The sequence below is a fragment of the Anomalospiza imberbis genome, chromosome 13 (genome assembly GCF_031753505.1).
Source record: "Anomalospiza imberbis isolate Cuckoo-Finch-1a 21T00152 chromosome 13, ASM3175350v1, whole genome shotgun sequence".
Classification (NCBI taxonomy): Eukaryota; Metazoa; Chordata; class Aves; order Passeriformes; family Viduidae; genus Anomalospiza; species Anomalospiza imberbis.
The window spans coordinates 18,060,706-18,080,215 of NC_089693.1; the positions used below are offsets into that span (position 1 = coordinate 18,060,706).

Sequence of the window (19,510 nt, forward strand, 5' to 3'; positions counted from 1 at the left end):
GTTTCAGGAGAGTTTTTGGGCTTCCTCCTTCACATGGCTGAAGCACAGCCATGAAGAGGGGAGCCTCTCACAACCTCCTGGGGGTACCTGCAACAGGTGATGTGAGCAGAGACCTTGGCTTGTGTTGCCTCAGAATTCTGGGATGTAAATAAGTTGTCACTTAACAACAGGGGGAACTGCAACACTTGGAGTTCTGGGAAAATCCTGTGCACCCCAAGTAGGCACTGTAGTTATGCAAAACACACTTAGGATATGAATTCACTCCAGGAGACTGAATTTTGTGTTTTATGTATTATGTGTTTCCCAGGCAGTGGGGGAGCAAGAGGGCATTTGGTTCTGCAAGATGTTTAACCAGATCTGAAAACCTCACCATGGAAGTTTAGGAATAGGTGATGTCCCACTGCAGCCAGGTGGAAGGGAGTGCCAAGTGTAGATCTCCTGTGTTCTAATGGTATGTTCAGACTGAAAAATAGCCTCATCTAAATGCTAATATTCAAATAACAGTCACCACAAATCCATTTGTTCCTGCCACAGACTTCAGAAAAATTGCTGCTTGTCTTCCCTCCCCCACAAGGCTGAATCCCAGCACCCCAGATTGTCGTGACTGCCTGGGATTGGTGACATCTCCAGTGAAATGTGTTGGAGCATCAAAACAGAGTGGGAGAAGCACAGCCTGGCTCCGGGAGCCAAAAATAGGTACTATCACTTGTCAGCTGAAGCCTCCCTTCTCCTTCCCCACCCAGCCCTGCCTCTCTGGCACGTGCAGCACATAATCGTGGTGTTCCCGTCGGACCAAAGGAAAACCACATTCCTAAAGCAAGCAGGGCATTATGTGGTGGCCATGCTTTGGAGGCAGAGAACGTTAGGACATGGATTTTAAATTAGGGAACATCAGTGGTGATGGTTTGCAGATTTTCTGTAGGAAATGGGTGTAGAAAGGAGCACGGCTCATCTCCTGCAGTGCCATGTGGAAAAGCATCAGAGGTACACCATAAAATGGGGAGCTTGAATTCCCTTCATTGGACAGTTGCTCAAATCCTTGAATGAGTGAGTGATGAATGTAGCACGTTGGATTTCTCCCTGGATCCTTTCTCTCCTTTATTCTGTGACTGAATCTCAGTCATGCTTTCACCTGTTTTTTTCAAGTCTGCCCACTGGAGTATTTGTCCGCTTCTGCCAAACCCTAAAAGCTCCATTTCATTAAAAAAAGAGATCATTTGGGAAGGGTGAAGTTTTGATTCACAAAGATAATGCTCTTTGAAGGTGTCTGCTCCTTTGGCAGTGGCTGATGCAAAGGAGTTCTATTTCAAAATGTCTGTTCTGCTGCTCCCAAGGCTGCGCAGAGGTGGAGGGGTTGTGCGAGGCCATATAAATCAGGGGCTGTTACAGGGATGTCAAACACAACTGCACCACGGGGTGCTAATGGTGAGCAGGCGAGGAGTCAGAGCAAGTCAGAACCAATGAAGAGAGGCCACAAAGCTCCTGTGTCTGGTTCTCGATGCTTCCCAAAAGTGCAGTGTCTGCACACTCCTGTTCTGTCCTGGGAAAAGCGCAGGCTGTTCCCCTGATCCGTATCACATTTTCAAAGTGCTCCGGTAATTGGATGAGTAGGTTTGGTGGGAACATCTTTGGTTCTCAATTCTCCCATCATGAAAGATCTAAATGAAGCTATGTGAGCACATCTCCAGCCCAGGCTGCCTTCCCACGTCAGTCCACTGGATTTGTGCTCACCTGAGGCAGTGCTGACCAGGCCACTGGACACTCAGCAAGGGGCCTGTTGGACTAAACTTCCACTGGAGTGGAGGAAGAAAACTCACAATCTTTGTGCATGCAAATAGAGTTTCCTCCTTTTCCAGCAGCAGCTAATCCCAAAGCTCTGACTCCAGTGAGTTTCTGAGTGCTGGAATAAGAAGGGGTTTGGGATCTTGGTGTGCAGCTTTTGGAGAAGGGGCCAGTGCTCGTGCTTTCCCCCTTCCTCAATCCTATGAGCATTCCAGGTTTCCAGAGGTTCCAGCTGGCTCCTTCCACGCAGACTCAAGGCTGCGTGATGGACCCTGAGGTTTGTGGGCACAGAGCGCAGGGGGATGTCACGGGGGAACAGTTTCCTCTCCTATGATGATGGTATGATCTTCACAGCTTCCCAAATGCCCGTTAGTGCAGGAGAGAAGCTGAGCTCAAAGCAAAATGAAGGTGTTAGAGCTTTAAAACAGGCCACGAGACTCCCTTTGTACAGAAGGAATTCAGGCTGGTGGAAGGTTTCAGGGAATGGCTGTAGGTTGTGAGCCAGGATCGTGGATGACCACGAGTCTGTTGGACAGGCTGTGCCTGTGCATGTCCCTGCGAGCACATTCCAACGCGGTTTCTGCACCAGTTTTTGTTATTTCTCAATATTCCCACTAATATTTCATGTATTTCTCTTGGCTGTGGGTAATTTCAGCAGTGAAAGTGCTGACTCTGATGTCCTTCTGGGACATTGGCTTGGGACAACCCAAAAGTTTTGTGTGGGCCTGCAAAAAAATGTTCTGCCCACTGGTCTCCAATCCCAAGAACATTCCTGTTTTCTCTGCATATCCTTACACACAGCACTGATAGAAGGATTACATTTGTGTAGAGGAATAACCCAACAATTACAAATATTATTTATTTTCCAGACTTCTGGGTCACTAGAATGATGGGACAGGAAAGACTGAGGTACAGCTGGATAACTCCAGATCCTGGCCAGTGCGGTTTGTGTCTCCCTTCCAAATCAGGCCAAGCAGAACCTGCTCCTCATCCTCAGCCAAGGGGGTGTGTGAGGAAGTGGGAGCTGGGAGAAAGGAGAATGTTGGCTGTATCTCATGTTGTTCCTCTGGAAGGTTTTAATCATCTTTAGCTTCCATGTAGAAAGAGGCTCCTTCTCGAGCCAGGAGAGCTCCTCACTTGAGGAACAAAATCAAGGTCAGCTGCAGCCCTCGAGCCCGAGATTTACCTTTCTCAAGCATCTCACATCTGGCTGGACCCCAGGGTTAGATGGGATATTGGGAAGAAATTCCTCCCTGTGAGGGCGGGGAGGCCCTGGCACAGGGTGCCCGGAGCAGCTGTGGCTGCCCCTGGATCCCTGGCAGTGCCCAAGGCCAGGTTGGATGGGGCTTGGAGCAGCCTGGGCTAGTGGAAGGTGTCCCTGCCCATGGCAGGGGCTGGAATGGGATGAACTTTAATGTCCTTTCCAACCCAAACCATTCTGGAATCTATGAATCCTCTCAGTGCTCTCAGGCTGAACCTGTTATATGATGTCCTCTTTCACCTTACTTTAGTTAAAAAATGAAGATTTTTTGTGCTGTACCTTCCACCCTGGCTCTTGAAGAGGGATCACTAGTTTAGCAGTGACACTGGGAAACACCATGGTAGTATTGCTCCTCTCTACTGGAAAAACAAGGGACATCTAAGGCTGCATCCAATCAGAGTCTGAAGTGAAATGTACACAAAATTTAGGCACCTTAGTCCAAAATCACGATCCTGGAAAGCCTGTTCTTGGCTTTTCCTGCTGTAGGAGCTGCCTGTGCAAGGCAGACTATTAACCCTCAGTGTTTAACTTCTTCCTCTGCCATCTCCAAGCACTTGAAGGGATGTCTTCCCAGACAGACCTTTCCTGCTGACAAGACTTACTGGTATTTCTCCCTAAAATACTTGGATCAAAATGGCCTCAGTCTGGTGGCAGAGGGCAGGAGCTGCTTCTGCTGGGCTGGCCATGTGTCCCATGGCTGGAGCAGTCCAGTCCCCAAAGCAAGCTCATGTCTCTTTACCCGTTCTTGAAAAGGCCAAGTGACCCCAAGTACACCGTCCAGGAAGTATCCCACGTTCAAGACCAGCCTTGGAACTCCTTCTAAAGCTCCTTTGAGGGCCCTTGTGCTGCAACTCTTGGGAACAAGGAGGATTCCCATGACTTTTCAGCATCTCCTTCCCAGGGGTTTGTGTGTTAACTCTGAGTGACATCATCACCTCGTTCCAGTTTGGGGCACCAGAGAGTCCCAAACTGCACTGCAAACAGGGCAGGTGGCACGAATGGAGCTGAGCAATTTGAAATTAAACAGTCTCAGCTATTAGGGAATTCATGTCCTGGCAGCCAGAGCAGTAAAGACATAGAGGTTTCACTTCAGGGTGCTCAGAACGGGATGGGGAGAGCAAAACTACACCCAGCTAAGTCTGTAGGTCAAGACTAAACTATCTCTAATCACAGCCAGGTGAAACACTTGAGTAGATAGTCTGCAAGTGCTTTACAAAAAAATGGAAAGCTAAAGCTTTTTGTACAAGCATTAATCTTGATGCCTCACTGGGGTCAGCTGGGAGTGCAAGGAGAGAATTCAGCGCAGTCAGCACCGGCCTGTAAAGATCTATGTCCGGCTTTGCATTTCATTCTGTTTATCTGGGCTATTAATTAGCTCCTTTCAGTTTCCCTGGGAAGATCTGTGTGTTAGGGCGCCTGAACACTCATAAAGATCCGTCATTGATTGCTTGGGCAGCTAAATTGGGTCGACACTTCACCACTCAGAGGTGTTCTTAACTTTACATCCTTTTCTGCTGGGGCAGGAATTTTGGGGATGACTTCAACCCTAATTTCATGCCTAGGTATGGCATTTCCATTACAAAGGAGTTGTGTTGTTGAGCTCTGCTGGTCTGGGTTTTTCAGTAGCTGATCAGAGCTTCTGGTCATGTGCTTGTGCTCTTTTCCCTCAGAACAAAACATCCTCTACACAGATCCTGGACTATCAAAGCCCCCGAAACAGTTCAAGTGCCAAACACAACCCCAATGGCAGCCTGAGAAATGATGTCTCCCAGTGGGGCTGTTGAATATGCACAAACGTATGGTCTGTTTTCCAATGTGCCCGTCAGAGCCCTGCTGCTGCCTCCAGCAGAGAAAAATATTTGTCATAGGCCATTTCCCCCCAAACTTTACTGCTTGCAGGAAATAGAGAATGTTCTTTTCCAACATATTTATTTGTATTTGACTGTAATCACAAAGGGTTGTGTTTTCCCCCTTTCTCTGGTGACCCAGCAGGGTCCACTGCTGTCAGTTCTGTCATTATCTCTCACAGAGCTGTAAGCCTTTTTACCCTTTCCTCTGGTGTCAGCTGGGCTCCAGGTAAAAATCCCATATAGGAGGTGAGCTTTAAGGTGGGTGTTCTCCTTTCAGATTTACTGAGCAGCTTGTGCAGGTTTTCCTGTTTTTTAAAATCCCCATTCTTTTGTTCAGGTACCTGGGGAAGGTGTTCTGATGTGAACAAGGCTTTCCAACACAACTATAAATGCTGCTAAGTTTTCCCACCATCTCTTTTGCTGTCTGTGTTTCCCCATACATTGACCAAGGGAGCTCTTTGGTCAGAGGGAAAATCCCCACTGTGGGAGCTGACTTAGAGCAGTGTCACTGCTCAATCCCCAAAGTCCGCGTGTAGCTTTTTGGTGGGGTTAATTAAGTTCCTAAGTTGGTCTACAACTTGAATATTCACTTACCTCTGTGGTTTGGACCCTCCTGCTGCAGTGTCACCCCACCCACCCTGGGACCAGGAACTCCAAACAGGGATTTTGGCCACGTTTCAGTCTGTGTTGGCATTCCCTCATTCTTGATCACAGAATCCCAGAAGTGTTTAGGTTAGAAGGGACCTTAAAGACCACCTTGTTCCACCTCGTTCCGCCTCCTGCCATGTGCAGGAACACCTTCCACTAGCTGTTCAACCTGGCCTTGGACACTTCCAGGGACAGGGCAGCCACAGCTGCTCTGAGCACCCTGTGCCAGGACCTCAGCACCAAACACAGCCAGGAATTTCTTCCCAATATTCCATCTAAACCTACCCTTCTTCTGGTGTCAGTTTTAGGTGAAGTGCAAGATATCTTACCTTGGTCACTTCTAATGGGACAGCCATCATTCACTTGTCTCGACTGAGAATTAGTGAAACCACATGAAAGCCACATGAAAGTGGCTCTTTCATGTGTCAGAGCCACCTGTAGTCAGGAACAAGACCAAGATCTTCCTCTTCCTCGTGTGGAAACAGTGAGGTACCTGCTCTTGTGTCTGAGTTCCCACTGCTCCCTTCCCACAGCAGGAGCCTGTGCCCAGCAGGTGCTCCTTCAGGAGTCTTCTGGAAGCACCACACCCCAGGCACTGCTGCATTTGCCTGAAACTGGATGCAGACCTTAAAAAACAAACAAAAAAGATAGGTTTTGAGTTTTTTCTTCCTGATGTCTTTCACTGGTACTTTTTACAGCTTTCTTTTTAAGCTGAGCATAATTCACAAACTCTGCTCTTTAGAAAACAAACAACACATTAACAGCAGTAGTAGCAGTAAACATAAAAACAAATGTCAGTCATACTATTCCTTGTGGTGGTCCCCTGTGCTGCCTTGTCCAAAGGCAGTGGTTCCCAGAATGTCCTGGCAGCCTCAGGAGTGGTGGATACCACGATGACACCCCAGAAGGAGCAGCTGAGTGTTACTGATTGCTGGAGGTCAGCAGGAAAACGCTGGACTCCCATCTGAAAACAAAAACCCAACAGATCACGGACTGAGCAGCAGCATGGAAGTGGGGTCAGAGGCAGTTTGCAGCCCTTTGGGACTGGGAAAACAGGAGATTTGTGAGAAAGCTTTTCTCCCTCTGTCAAATCTCTGTTATTTGTAACCTGCCTCAGAGGGCTCACGGCTGAAAAATACCATTGCTTTGTTCATGGAATCTAAATGTCCATATGATACAGACATAAACCTCAAGCTCTTTTCAGCCCTCACCAAAGGTTTTTGGTCACAGAAGGAGAGTAATTTTGAGAAATTGATTTTTGTTGAATACCTACGCTTCTGTGCTTCCAGAAATGGACACTTCTGATAACAACTTCTGATAGCCTGAACATCTGTCTTGACCAGTTCCCCACTTTTAGCAATATAAGTTTGTTCCAAGCATCTGAATTGTCTCCAGTTTTTGGAAGTGATGCTTTTTAGCTGAATTCCTCTGAGAATGTGAAGGCATCTTGCTTGTGCACAAAATGTCCATTGCCTGTATAGCATAAGAGCATTTTCCTCCCAGATTCCCCTGCCATCATGTGCCTTCCTCTACGGGAGGAAGAAATGCATTTCAACTTTTGGTCCTTCTAAGAGCATCCCTTAAATGTGTATTAGTGCGGAGGAAAGCAGGTGGAGCAACAGCCTGGGCAACATTTACGCTGTGGTGGTTTCTGGCCACAAGGAACCTGGATCAGCACCTTCATCTCTTCTTGTGGCGGTGGTGTTCAAACCCACTGATCCCTGTTGGAGTCAACTCCCCACCTTTTGTTTCCTGCTGCTCCCTCTGCCTCATTCAGTGTCTCTGAAGACTTTAGTGTCTCACTTGGACACAGAGTCACGTTCTGACCTCTCTGAGACACATTTCATATTTCCCAGAATCAATAACTTCCGATGCAGTTACAGGAATAGTGGGCAGTCAATAAGTCCCGTCAGGTTCCGTTAGGAGGAACAGTGCAGCAGTGTAAGGATGACATTTCTTAGGGAACTGCTATCCAGGCATATTTGTTGTTTCAAGTCATCTGACTTCAGGGCTCAGCCAGGGCCTGCAGCCTGTAGCACTCATGTAATGTTATTTTAAACCTGCCACTCAGATGCTGAGGGAATAACACCAGTGGTAGAACCCCTGTGTGACAGCAGACCCAGCAATCCTGATGTGCCAAGTGCCCAGACCTGTCAGGGAGATCCTATGGGCTCACGGCTCCATCACCCATGTTCCACATCCCATCAGAGCTCCTGGTTTGCTTTCCTGGCTTTGATCACTGGTCCCCTGGGATGAACATGGAAAGGTGGGAGAAAGGTGGTGTTTTTGCAGAAATGTTGCCCTGAAAGGTTGTTTAAGCAACAACAAAAAAAGTGAAATTAATATCTGTGAGAAGTGTCAGATCGGAGCTTGAGGAGTCAGACTCTTCACCTGTCTGAAGGCTGCCCACATTCTCCCTGCCAGAGCTCTCAGTACAGCACCATCCCTTGGCACAAAGTGTGTTCTTTGCTTTTTAAAGTGTCCTCATGTCCCCATATTGCTCAGTCCTACAGCTGAGAAAGACTCAGACTGTGCTGATGGGGGTAAGAGGCTGCACTGGAAGCAGTAGGAAGAAATGTTGGCTAATTCCCCCTGGGTTTAGAGATGCTTAAGAATTGCAAGAGGTCAGAATGACTTAAAAATAAAATGTATGCAGAACGAGTCTATAACTCTGCTTTTAAACCAGGAACTGCTGGGAACAGAAGCTTTTTTCTCTCCTTAGCTGCATCCCTGCTATTGCTCTCTGGGAAGAGACTGCCATGCTCTCCTCTGACAGCGACATCACCAAGGTCTTGTCCAGACTTTTGCAGTGTTCCCAGGTGCTGCAGCACAACCTTTCCTGGCAGGAAGGTAATTTCGGAAGCACCATGATCACAGTGTACAGATCCTGTGGCAAAAGTATCCGCCAGGGCTCCAGGCATCCTTCTGTGGCACGCTATGAGCTTGGGGGATGGAAACTCTTTGTAAACTAGGTCTTGTTCTGAAAAGTTTAATTTTACAAATGTTCAAGTTTTTCCCTTTGTCAGATAACATCGTAAAAATGAAGAAGTCTATTATTTCCTCCATGAAAAATCCATTATATTTATAGGAAATTCCTTCACAGCATTTGAAAGGGTTATGAGGTTTGTCTGAGCATTCCACTTGGAGGAAGCAAAGCCAAAACTATGACTTTAAAGGGCTGTCTGAGAGTGCATGAACAAGATTATTACAGCAAACAGGACTCTGTCCCCGTGCCAACCTATTGTCCAAAGTCTTTATTCCTTCCTGTTTCTGTGGTTCATTGTCCCTGTCTTCACTACATCATAGCAATGACTGGTTCTGAATTGTTGAATTAGTGGACTGAGGTAATTTTACTCATATTTACTCTTCCATCACAAGGTTCTGTAGCACTCTGTGCCTCCAGTTTCTGCCATTTAAAGCAGAGGGACACTTCAGCCACTGTGTCCAAGCAATGACTCCTGGAATCATTGTTTCTGTATATTAAAACACCTAAAATCACAGGCTGAGATACAGACCAAAAGGAAGGACACTTGTGGGAGTTGTAGGTGTTGACACAACAGTCAAGTCTATTTGGTCTCAAGTTGTATGTGTGGACTTGCTCATCTAACTCTGGCTGATCTGTTTGTATCTCTCACAGATAATGAGGCCTTTTCTCTCCATTTCCAGGAATCCCCCAACACATCTGATTCCAGCCGTATGACCCAACACCTCAGCTGACCCTTTCAGGTAACACACAGAAAGGGCCAGGCTGTGCTGCTGTTGGTTCCTGCCACGGGCAAAAGTGAGGTTTGTGAGGTGTGCTGGGATCCTCGGGAGCGATGGGCTGTGTTTTCCAGGCATCCTCAGCTGTTGGGCTAAGGTTATTTCTTTGATTTCCCAAGCCCAGAGGCAAATGACTGTTTCTGTGTACTAAGCATCAATTCTTTTCCTTTTGTTCTTATCCTTTCTCTTCTCCACCGTTTTCCTCTTGCTTTGAATTCTCTCGGACTCCTTGCCAACTCACTTCCCCTGGCACAGGAGAAAATGTGATAGTGTTTACAGAGCAGAAGCACTGGGACTCAGGAGATGTGAAAGGTGGCCCTGCTGGCTCTACCTCCAACACCTCTCCATGGTTCTGACTTCCTGTCAGGATGACCTGGACAAAAATCCCTCTGTGCTTTTCCTGTGCGATCCTATGGTGTCTAACACAACCTCAGGTAAGACCTTTAGGCACTCCCATTAGATGAATGAGAGTAAGATTGTTGGTGTCAGTAATTAACATTCTTGTGGGATTGTTGGAAAAGCTTTGGGATAAACACCACCTGGAATCCTTGCCTGGCTTATGTGGTTTCTAAGATGCAGAGGAGACCGATCCTGTTTGCACAAGAGGGCATGGACCATCTGCCTCCTCTCTTACTGGATGTGCAGAGTCTTTCAGTCCAAAGATGAGTTGTTGTAGCTCAGGGAGAAGTGGGACACTGGAAAAGTGAGGGCACGCACAGTGGGGAAGCAGAATGGAGTGGTCAGTGTGTCCCCAGTAATGATCTCATCTAAGAACAAGGACTAATGACAACCACCAAAACAGGAAAATACAGTCACTGTGAGCACCTGTGGCACGGAGTCATCCCATGACAGGCTTCCAGAGATGAAATCTCACGCTACTGACATGGATGACAAAAATCCCGTTGACTGCAGTAACATCAGCCTTTCCCCTGAGGTGTTAGTTGTATTTCTCTCCTTCTGGATGATCAGAGATCCATATCCCACGTCATTATGCACTTCCTGATAACAAATCCCTTTTCTTTTTAATTGCAGATTGGATTCCAGTAAACCCTGCATTTTGGATTTTAGGTTCCCTCCATCTAGCTCTGAAAACCCTAAATAAACAAACACTGGATCAGACCTCAGCAGCTCCCTTGCTCAGCAAGGGAAGCCTTTAAAAGCATTTTACACCAACTGCCCTGTTTGTGTTTCAGATTCTGTCAGCCTGGCACTCGAGGAGCTCCACCTTCCTCTCAGCCATCTCAGGGAACCCAGCTCAATGTTTGGAAGGTTTGCCTCCATTTATGACCCTCCCCGATTCCAGTGAGGAGCTGGAACTGCTGTTGACCTCAGGAATGACAGAAGTATATGCTGGGGTTGGAGGGTTCCTGCCATATGACCTGCTAACCTAGAATTTGCTCAGCAAAGTCCAGAGAATGACTTTTAACCTCAGAGCAGTTTACAAAACCACATCTGTGACCAATAAATGTGAAAAATAAATGAAAAACTAAATCCAGCCCCTATTGAAGGATGAAAGACAGCACACCTTGCTGGGCACTGGTGCTGGAATCAGGATGGAGATTGGGAATAATGGGACAGGCCATGTGCCAGATGTTGTCCATGAATGGAGCCCATGCCTCACACAAGGGAGGCAGCACAGCAGGTTAAGCTGAAGGTATCTCATAGCTCTAAGTCTTAAACTTAACGAGCCTCGTCTTTATTTGTGTTGCAGCCCCTTCTTAGCCCAAATTGCCTTTACCAGCTGCCAGAGGATGCCTGGTAAGGGAAAATTCTCTGGATAACAATAAATTGGTGTAACAATTGAGTGTCACCTCGCTTCCTGCTAAGCAATAGAGAAATCACGACGAGAAAAATAGGCAAGACCAGAGTGGCACTGAACAGTGCAATCCTAATTCCATCACCCTTCTTGTGGGCGACAGATAACCCAGTGCAATTTACAGCCGCTCTGAAGCGGCTCCAAGTCTCAGCAGGAGTCGGGAAAGCTCAGCGTAGCCTCGGGACTGAGGAGCCGCAAAGATCAGGGGAGTTGTTGTTCCATAACCGTGGCTCTGCACCAAAACCAGGGGGCTGCTTTGGAATGGGAAGCACTCCAAGCAAAACACAAAATTTTAATCACCGAAATGAAGGTCCTCCTCTGGCTCCCTCTCTGGAGAATAGTCTGTCTCTGATGATCGTGCACAGACTCCCAAAGAAGGTAAATTTTGGATTTTAATCTCTACGTCAGCGTGCGAATGACAGCGTTAAATCTTGGCTGTAAGGCTGAGATATCTCCAAGAGGAGAAAAACACTTTTTCCACTTAAGTGGCTGAGGTAGAAGGGGTAAATATATTGTCTTCCACTATTAAAGGGCGAGAAAATCATTTATACATGTGTATTACACCTTTGCACCTAGCAGTTGAGTTCTTTTTTAAATTCAAGAGTCTAAAAGTTTAGAAATACCAACATTAAGGTGGCCTATGCAACTGCAATTTGTCCCTTCCATGCATTTGCATTATGATACAGTATTTAATTCTAATTAGATCACACGCTGTTCTTTCAACAGGTTCCTGGCCTCACTCATTGTACAGAATAGACTGTGCTCACTAAGTAATAATTTTATTTTCTCCTCGCTGTTCACTGTGTGGCCTGTGCTTTATTTACAGCAGACTATTCAAATATTGTTCTGAAGACAGATTTATTCATTTCCTCCCGAGCTTTTCCATGGGACTCATCACTATGGTATCCAAGTGCTTCACCAACTCTGATTCATTTTCTCAACACTGTAGTGAGAAGTGGTGTTGCCCTTATTTTACAGACGAGGAACTTGGGTGTACAGACAGGATAGTAAAAAACATATTTTCATTTCAGAGATCCAATTAGAAATACTCAGTGGCCTGATTTTGTCAGAAAATAGAACATGGCCAGGCATCTAATTGAGCCAGAAGTTGTATGAATTCTCAGTTATTGCAGATTTATCTGCAAGAGTTCTTCATTTCTGCAAGTCAGGCTTCAAAATGTCAGCCCAGGCACCTGGGCAGTGCTGACTGCACAATTAGTGCAGTGCTGGGCAGGCTCTGTTTATGTGCTTTGCATCCCACAGATTCCAGAGGCTAAAAATCCTTTCTGGAAGCAGCGGTCACCTGCCCCACCCACAGTGCTGCATTGCTTGCCCAGCAGTTCCTCATAAGGTGCATAAAATACCTGCATCTGATTTTTGCAGTAAATGAGGTGGAAGTTGTTCAGGCACTTGCCTGGGTTCCCTGACCTTGTTCCAGTGTCTGAGCCTGGCATATCCTGCACTGGTTGCCTTTATCCTGCTGTTTGATAACTGGGGAGTGTGTTTCTGTGCAGCCTGAGTACTGTTGCTTTATTGAATATGTACTTCTTTCCCATGTAGAGATAACCCCAGTAATGTAATCCTGGGTTGACATCGATGCAGGCCATCGGCAATGGGGAAATTTCACTCTGTGAGGGATGTCATGGTTGGCACAAGCTCCAGCACTCCAAGGGGGTGAGGTACATTCTTAGTGTATTTCAGGTACCTGCTGACTGTTTTCCAGGTGGTCTTCATCCCCATTCCTAAATCCTCACCTTTCTGCTCTGCCTCCCTCCCCCAGTTTCTGTCATTCCCGTTACTACATCACTGTCTCTAGTGAATTCCCTCTTCCCAAAGGCCCCGTTGCATGCCACACCAGGCTTGGGGTCCTTTTCCCTTGCCCCACTCCAGCTCTTCCATCTGATCCCTTTTGCCCAGCAAGCTCTCCCTCAAACCTTGACCAGAGCACAGGGACAGCTCCCAGTCCTCCCAGGCTGCACGTCCTCCTCCCAGCAACTTCTCCCATTTCCCCTCTGGTTTAATTAAAGTCTTCTCCCAGCAGCCTGGCTTCCAGACTCTTTCTTATGAGCTTTGCTTTATCCCTCCCTCCAGGCAGACCTGTTTTTCCTTCTGGCTCATTCCCTTTCACCACCCTGGAGAACCTGTCTCTCTCCAGCGCCTCTGTGCCTGCCAACTTACCTGTCCCAGACCCAGTTCCTGTCCCCACTGTGTGTTTTTCAAGGAGCTTCCTGCTCTGTGTTTCCCAAGAAGACTGGAAGGACAGGTCCGCCCTTCCTACCTGCAGACATGGCATGGTCCAGAGCAGCCAGGAACTGGAGCTGCCAGGTCCAGCCCTGATCCCACAGCCCTGGGCTGTGAAGAGGATGGAGCTGCTGGGGAGTGGAAGAGCCAGGAAGCCCCTGCCAAGAACCAGCAGGACTTTCAGGAGGGTTTTCACAGCGGGGTCTGAAGGATCACCTCTGACAAAGTGACCACTCATTTTCAGACTAGAAAATCCCTGACAGAAGGAACAGGAGGAGAAATGTTTATAATTTAACCCAAGGTATGAACTTCAGATGCCTAAATTTCAGCACAGTGGTTAGTCTGGCCCTATTAAACGCAACTGAGGGCAGGATTTTACGATGGGAATTGCTAACCGGCTTTAATAGGAGTTACACTACCAGTCCTGCCTTTTAATCACCACTTCCATTTTCAGGATAAATTGCAGCTGGTTGCTGGTAATCCTTGTGGCATATCAGATAGCAGCTCAGCCCGGCAAGGGTAAGCTGGAGAAACCCAAACATCCTTCTGAGGAGGCAATTATTCCATTGTGAAAATGCCCCGGGATATTTTTAGTGGCCAAAACCCCTGTTTCCTGACAGAAACATAAAATAATGAAGCAAGCTTCCCAAGGAGAGACGCCTCAGACACCTGTATTAGGTGGTGCTTTGCAGTCACGTCAGCGTTTAACTCACCGTGCGCATCCCTGCATCCCTGTACAGCAAGTTCCACACCTGCGTTTGGGGCACTGTGCACGCTGCCAGCCTCTGCCTCGCAGAAAACCCTCTCCATAAACAAATCTGCAAATCCCGCTGGATCAAGAAGAATTTCACGGGAATATAGAGCTGCCTGCAACAAGAGGGACACCCTTGCCACACACACCGAGGTTATCAAGGGAAACTTTCCTTAACGGGAGTCTCACAACCAGCATAAAAGCCTGTTTTTTTTTTTTTTTTTGGAGCAGATTATTTAAATGTCGTTTAAAAATGTTTTGCAACATGTTTTGCGGGGGACGTACCTATGTGTCACATCCTGCAGTGCCCCAGGGGTCTGGCTCTCTCCTGGTTACCTCCAGCCCCGGTCCCATGTAATTTATGTCCTGAAAGAGACGATTCAATTAGTCAATAATAAAATGAGCAAGGACACTGTGTGCATTGTAAAAATATAATTTAGTGGGGAAACAAGCTGAGATGGAAAAAATATCAGGGTACACTCCATATGATTAATGAAGGAGGAATGTGTATTTATAGCTTTTATTGTGTCCTTTCTAAGGAGACTGGATCTGGCAGTAGGGCTGGGACGGGCTGGTGACGATGCGGCAATCCAGTGATTTGGATTTGAATGGCAAATGCTGTATGAAACTAATTACCCCCAGGAGGATGAAAATGCATTGCATTTGCCTTTTAGGAGCACGTCTGGCCTTTTCTTCACGTTACCTATCGTTGAGAAGCACGTTTACTGGGAGAGGCGACACCCGAACAGAGCAGCGGGGTCGCTCCCCAAGAAAACAAGTTTCCGCAAGTTCTTTTTCTACATTTAGCTCGATTTCGGGTTTCTTGGCGGCTCCGGATTGCCGGTAACCAGCACCATGGCAGGGCAGGGCTCCCTCTTCCCACACCCTCCGGCTCGCCACAATGCGGGGATACCCGGATTGCTGCCGAACCGTCAGGTTCTCCACGTCTTGACGTGCGGGCAGGAAAGGCGCAGGTCCCGCCGCGGTGGCGGGCGGGTGGCGGGGAGGGGAAAACACGGCTTTGCTGCGTTAACACCGCGGCCTGCGCGCCCCTGAGGGAAGGAGGGACGGAGGCAAGGAGGGAAGGAGGGACGGGGGGGGCAGCGCCTCGCCCCCCAGCAGAGGGCGGCGGCCCCGCCCACCCCCGCGCGCGCGCACGCGCAGGCGCGGGGGCGCGCGCGCGCGGGGGGGCGGGGGCGCGCGCACACCTGGCGCGGGGGTCGGGGCTGGGAGGGGAGGAGCGCGCGCATGCGCGCGGCGGGGCCGGGCGGGCGGGAGGCGGCGCGCGCCCCGCGGGGTCCGTGGGAGGGAGGGACGGGACGGGACGGAGCGGAGCGGAGCGGAGCGAGCGGCGGAGCCCGGCCCGCCATGGAGTGAGGGAGGGAGCGCGGCCGCTCCGCCCGCCCGCCCGCCGCTCTCCCTCCGCGGAGCCCGCCCGCTAGGGAAGGAAGGCAGGAGGAGCCCCCCCCGGGGGAGGGGCTGGCGCTGGGTGCAGCCCGGCTGCCGGGCGCGGGGAGTGGAGCGATGGCGGCGCGGAGAGCCCGGCGGCTCCTCGGCTCCCTGTGCATCGCCCTTCTCTTCGCGCAGCCCGCACCCACCGGCGCCGCGGCGCGGAGCGGCTCCCGGAGCCTCCTGACGGGTAAGAGCGCGGCGAGACCCCGGAGGCGGCGGGCGCGGAGCTGCGCGGGGGCGCGGAGGGGTCCCGGGGGCGGCGGGGCCCGGGGCGGCCCCGGCAGGGCCAGCGGTGCCGAGGGGCTGAGCCCGCTGCGCTCCCCCCGTGCGGGCACCAGCAGGGGCCACTGCGAGCCTCGGGGAGCGGCGGCCGTGCCTCCCCGCGAACAAGGGACACCTGGAGCCCCCTCTGCGGGGCATTGAACGCTTCGCCCACCTGTGCTCCCGGCTCGCTGGTACCGGGGGGGAGCCAGGCACACCTGAGGGCAATCGGGCTCGCAGCTCACCAGTGAGGGGAGAAGGGCACACCTGAGTGGGATCGGGCTCGCAGCTCACCAGTGAGGGGAGAAGGGCACACCTGAGTGGGATCGGGCTCGCAGCTCACCAGTGAGGGGAGAAGGGCACACCTGAGGGGAATCGGGCTCGCAGCTCACCAGTGAGGGGAGAAGGGCACACCTGAGGGGAATCGGGCTCGCAGCTCACCAGTGAGGGGAGAAGGGCACACCTGAGGGGAATCGGGCTCGCAGCTCACCAGTGAGGGGAGAAGGGCACACCTGAGGGGAATCGGGCTCGCAGCTCACCAGTGAGGGGAGAAGGGCACACCTGAGGGGAATCGGGCTCGCAGCTCACCAGTGAGGGGAGAAGGGCACAGCTGAGTGGGATCGGGCAGGTTTACCCCTGAGGGGAGCCGGGCACGGGCGGGCTCTGCCCCGGCTCGGGAGGGCTGCTGGAAGCGGCACGGACTCGGTACCGGCAACCTGTGGAGAGAGAGGAACTTGCCTGGGAACTGCCGCAGTAGCCCAGAAATGAGCGGTCTGGCAGCGTTTCAGCCTCGGTAGTTCTCACACCTTTTACCATTGTTGTCTTTAATGGTCTATGATTGAATCCTGGTTCTTTATAGGCTACGGAAAACGTAATCTCACCCAAGTGAGGCAGGAGAAGGCTCTCTCAAAAGCCCTTGCATGAGACCATTAATACCACAGAAGCCTCCTTAGCTTTTCAGCGATATTATCTGCTCGTTATGCCAAATACTGGCTCTAAAAAGTAACTTCTTTATTTCCTTCTTGCCAGCAATAAGCTGGTAGGATGCTTGAAAGAAAATCTGGTCTTGAATGCTGACTGCTGACTGGGATTAAAAAAAAAAATTCCCCCTGTAGGTTGATTGAATCCTGATATTTTAAGAGAGAAGTCTGTGCAAGTGGAATATGGAAAAAACTGCTGGTCAAATGAGTGTTTTTTAGCAATTTGGGAAAGTAAGAATGGTTAAATTCTGCCATTAAATGGTGTAATTGTTCTGTTTCAAATTACATTAGGCAGGATCTTCCACAGTGGTTTTCATCTTGGACACCCCGATGGAGCCATGTGAGCTGGCTCCTGTTGACAGGGAATATTTTTATTTATCCTCTTACACAGTACAAGCTTTGCAGATTCCAGGTCTGAAGCAGATTTTTTTTTCTTTTGAAAAATACTGCAGTTTGACTCAAAAATCTGCAGAACATGTGTAACAGATAAGTTACTTTGTGATGTGTAAAATCTTGCCACGTGGTGATTCTTTTCTGATATTCCTGTTCTCCTGACAGCTCAGTAGTCTTATGGTTGTTTTAGTAGCTCTTTGCTGGTTTAAAATCATACTCTATGGTTTGAGGAAATCAAATTAGTAGGTGAAGTTCTGTCTGTTGAAGCCAAATATGTGAATTAAGTCTGCAGAGCGGGGGTGATGTGCTGAAATGATATGGAATAAAACCTTCATTGGAGCTGTTTATCAGAGCAGGAATGTAGGAGTATCATTGTGGAAATCTTGGAAGTTCTGTGAGCTCCTCCTCTTCTCCTCTCTTTCTCTTGTGGAAGGTGCCTTTATGCTGTGTCCATGGATGTGCCCTGTGGGATTCCTGGGGAGGACCAGGAGCTGGGCTTTCCCTGTCTGAGGATGTTCGTACCAGTTACTTAGGGGAAAGAGAGAAAGGCTCTCTTAGTTCCTTTGTCTCAATTAAGAGGCTGTGTAGTGGATGAAGTTCATTTTAATTCACGCTATTTCCCATCTAATTGCTAGTAGTTTTTCTTAAATACAGATGTTCTGCACATACTTTTGTATGGGCAGGTGCTCATAGGAGAGGGAGTTGGGTGCAGATGTTCTGTGGCATGAAAGTTCTCCTGTTGGAGTTTAGATGTGAGGGGGGTAGTGCTGTCTTCTGCTCGTGCTCTGGGTGAAGCTTGATCTCTTCAGGATGCTGGGAAGAGCCTCCTTAGGCTGACACTGAGGGCTGGAGAGGCAGAGGAACACTGCGTTTGTAGGTCCAGGTGGAGCTTTAGCTGTGGGACCCACAGCTCTTCTTGTCAAGGCTGAAGTGCTGCTTGCTATATCCATAACAGGGGGGTTTTAATGCAAAAAAAAAAAACCTCATGCTGGCATTTTAGTGTGGGTAAAAGCGCCATAAATGAGCAGAAGTTGCAGATTTGGAAGCCCATATTCTTCGTATGGAGTCATGTGTGTTGGAGGGACATTTGCTCTTATTTATAAATAGCTCATCGTGGCTCTCTGAAGACGAAAAGAGTGCAGCTGAATTATTTTAGGAGAAAACTGTATAACTTCATTTATTTGTGTATCTGCAAACATTAGTGTGTTTTCCAGTGTAGTTGGTTGCTCTGCAGATAAGGTGAGATGAGCTGCTGATTTTAGAATTGGGACAACATTTCACTTAGCTGAGGGAATAAAACAAATCAAGAAGAAACATCAAATTAAGCTAAATCCTGCCTCCTATAACTGTTTGTAACTGAGTTGAGATAAGCATAAAAACTTGGATCTATACAGATTACATTATTAGAAATAAAAATGAAACTGGTGTCACTTAATTTTTAATAGGAAAGCTCTGATACCCTGTATACACCATTAAGATTGCAAATGAGATTATTCAGAAGCAGGAAATTTGTTCTGTCTCTCCCTGGTTTTCTTGAAGTCCTTGGAATCGATTTTTTTTTTTTAGAGGACAAACTGCTGGTTTGGGAAGTCCCAATGGAGCAGAATTAGCAGTTGGTGGGCCTGGAGCTGCAGGAGGAGCCCAGAACTGAAGGGGTCTGTGAGCAGCAAGCTGGAAAGTGCATCCAGGTGCTGCTGCCAGGGATGCTCTTCCTGGGGAGTAATGGTGGGGGGAGTGGGTATGGAAAGCTAAGGATGGCAGCACAGATCAGCTGGGGACCCTAGAAACAGCAGGTTGTCATTTGTTTCTGTTTTGTGTGTGCTGCTTGATTATTTCTAATTATATCCCAAGTTAAAAATAGAGCAGAAATATTCAGGTCTCGATTACGTCCCAAGTCAGTTAAGCACCGGTCTCCCTGCTTGATATTCCTGTTCCATATGGACAGGTTGCATATGGCTTTTGCACTGCATGTTTATTAGTCATCTAAGAAAATTACTTGACTGGCTTATGAAGCTTTCCTAATAAACTAACACTTCAGTTTCAAAGTTGTCAGGTGTGTACACACCTGTGCCTAATGTTCATCACAGTGAAAAGCAGCAAACAAAAAGTGTCATAAAAAAAAAAGCCTGGCATAGTTACCTTGTGCTAACTTATCAGTGTAAGTAAGGAAGTTACATATGGTAGATATTTCCTTATACAAATAAGAGTATTTGGTTGTTCCTGGTGATAAAATGCCCTTGTGATTTACACGAGGTTAACCTTCAGCCAGAGATTGTCAGAAGTCTGTAGAAGACTCTGTAGGCACCTAACTGG

At 48.6% G+C, this 19,510-nt stretch overlaps 2 protein-coding genes across 18 annotated transcripts in view; both read left to right on the forward strand.

Moving 5' to 3' along the window:
• BBS4 (Bardet-Biedl syndrome 4) overlaps positions 1-14,524 on the forward strand; it is a 150,883-nt gene extending 136,359 nt beyond the window's left edge. For 4 of the 11 annotated variants that reach the window (XR_011003878.1, XR_011003882.1, XR_011003880.1 and 1 more), the window contains 2 exons: positions 535-2,787; positions 9,208-14,524. The gene's annotated coding sequence lies outside the window, so the exon portion shown is untranslated. The remainder of the gene's footprint in view (positions 1-534; positions 2,788-9,207) is intronic. The other 7 variants (XR_011003887.1, XR_011003888.1, XR_011003884.1 and 4 more) reach the window with 7 other exon arrangements.
• Positions 14,525-15,459: 935 nt separating this feature from the next.
• The window catches only part of NEO1 (neogenin 1), a 173,422-nt gene continuing 169,371 nt past the window's right edge, over positions 15,460-19,510 (forward strand). For all 7 annotated transcript variants that reach the window (XM_068204323.1, XM_068204328.1, XM_068204324.1 and 4 more), the window contains exon 1: positions 15,460-15,750. In XM_068204323.1, the coding sequence (XP_068060424.1) occupies positions 15,636-15,750 (115 nt within the window). In that variant the 5' untranslated portion in view covers positions 15,460-15,635. The remainder of the gene's footprint in view (positions 15,751-19,510) is intronic.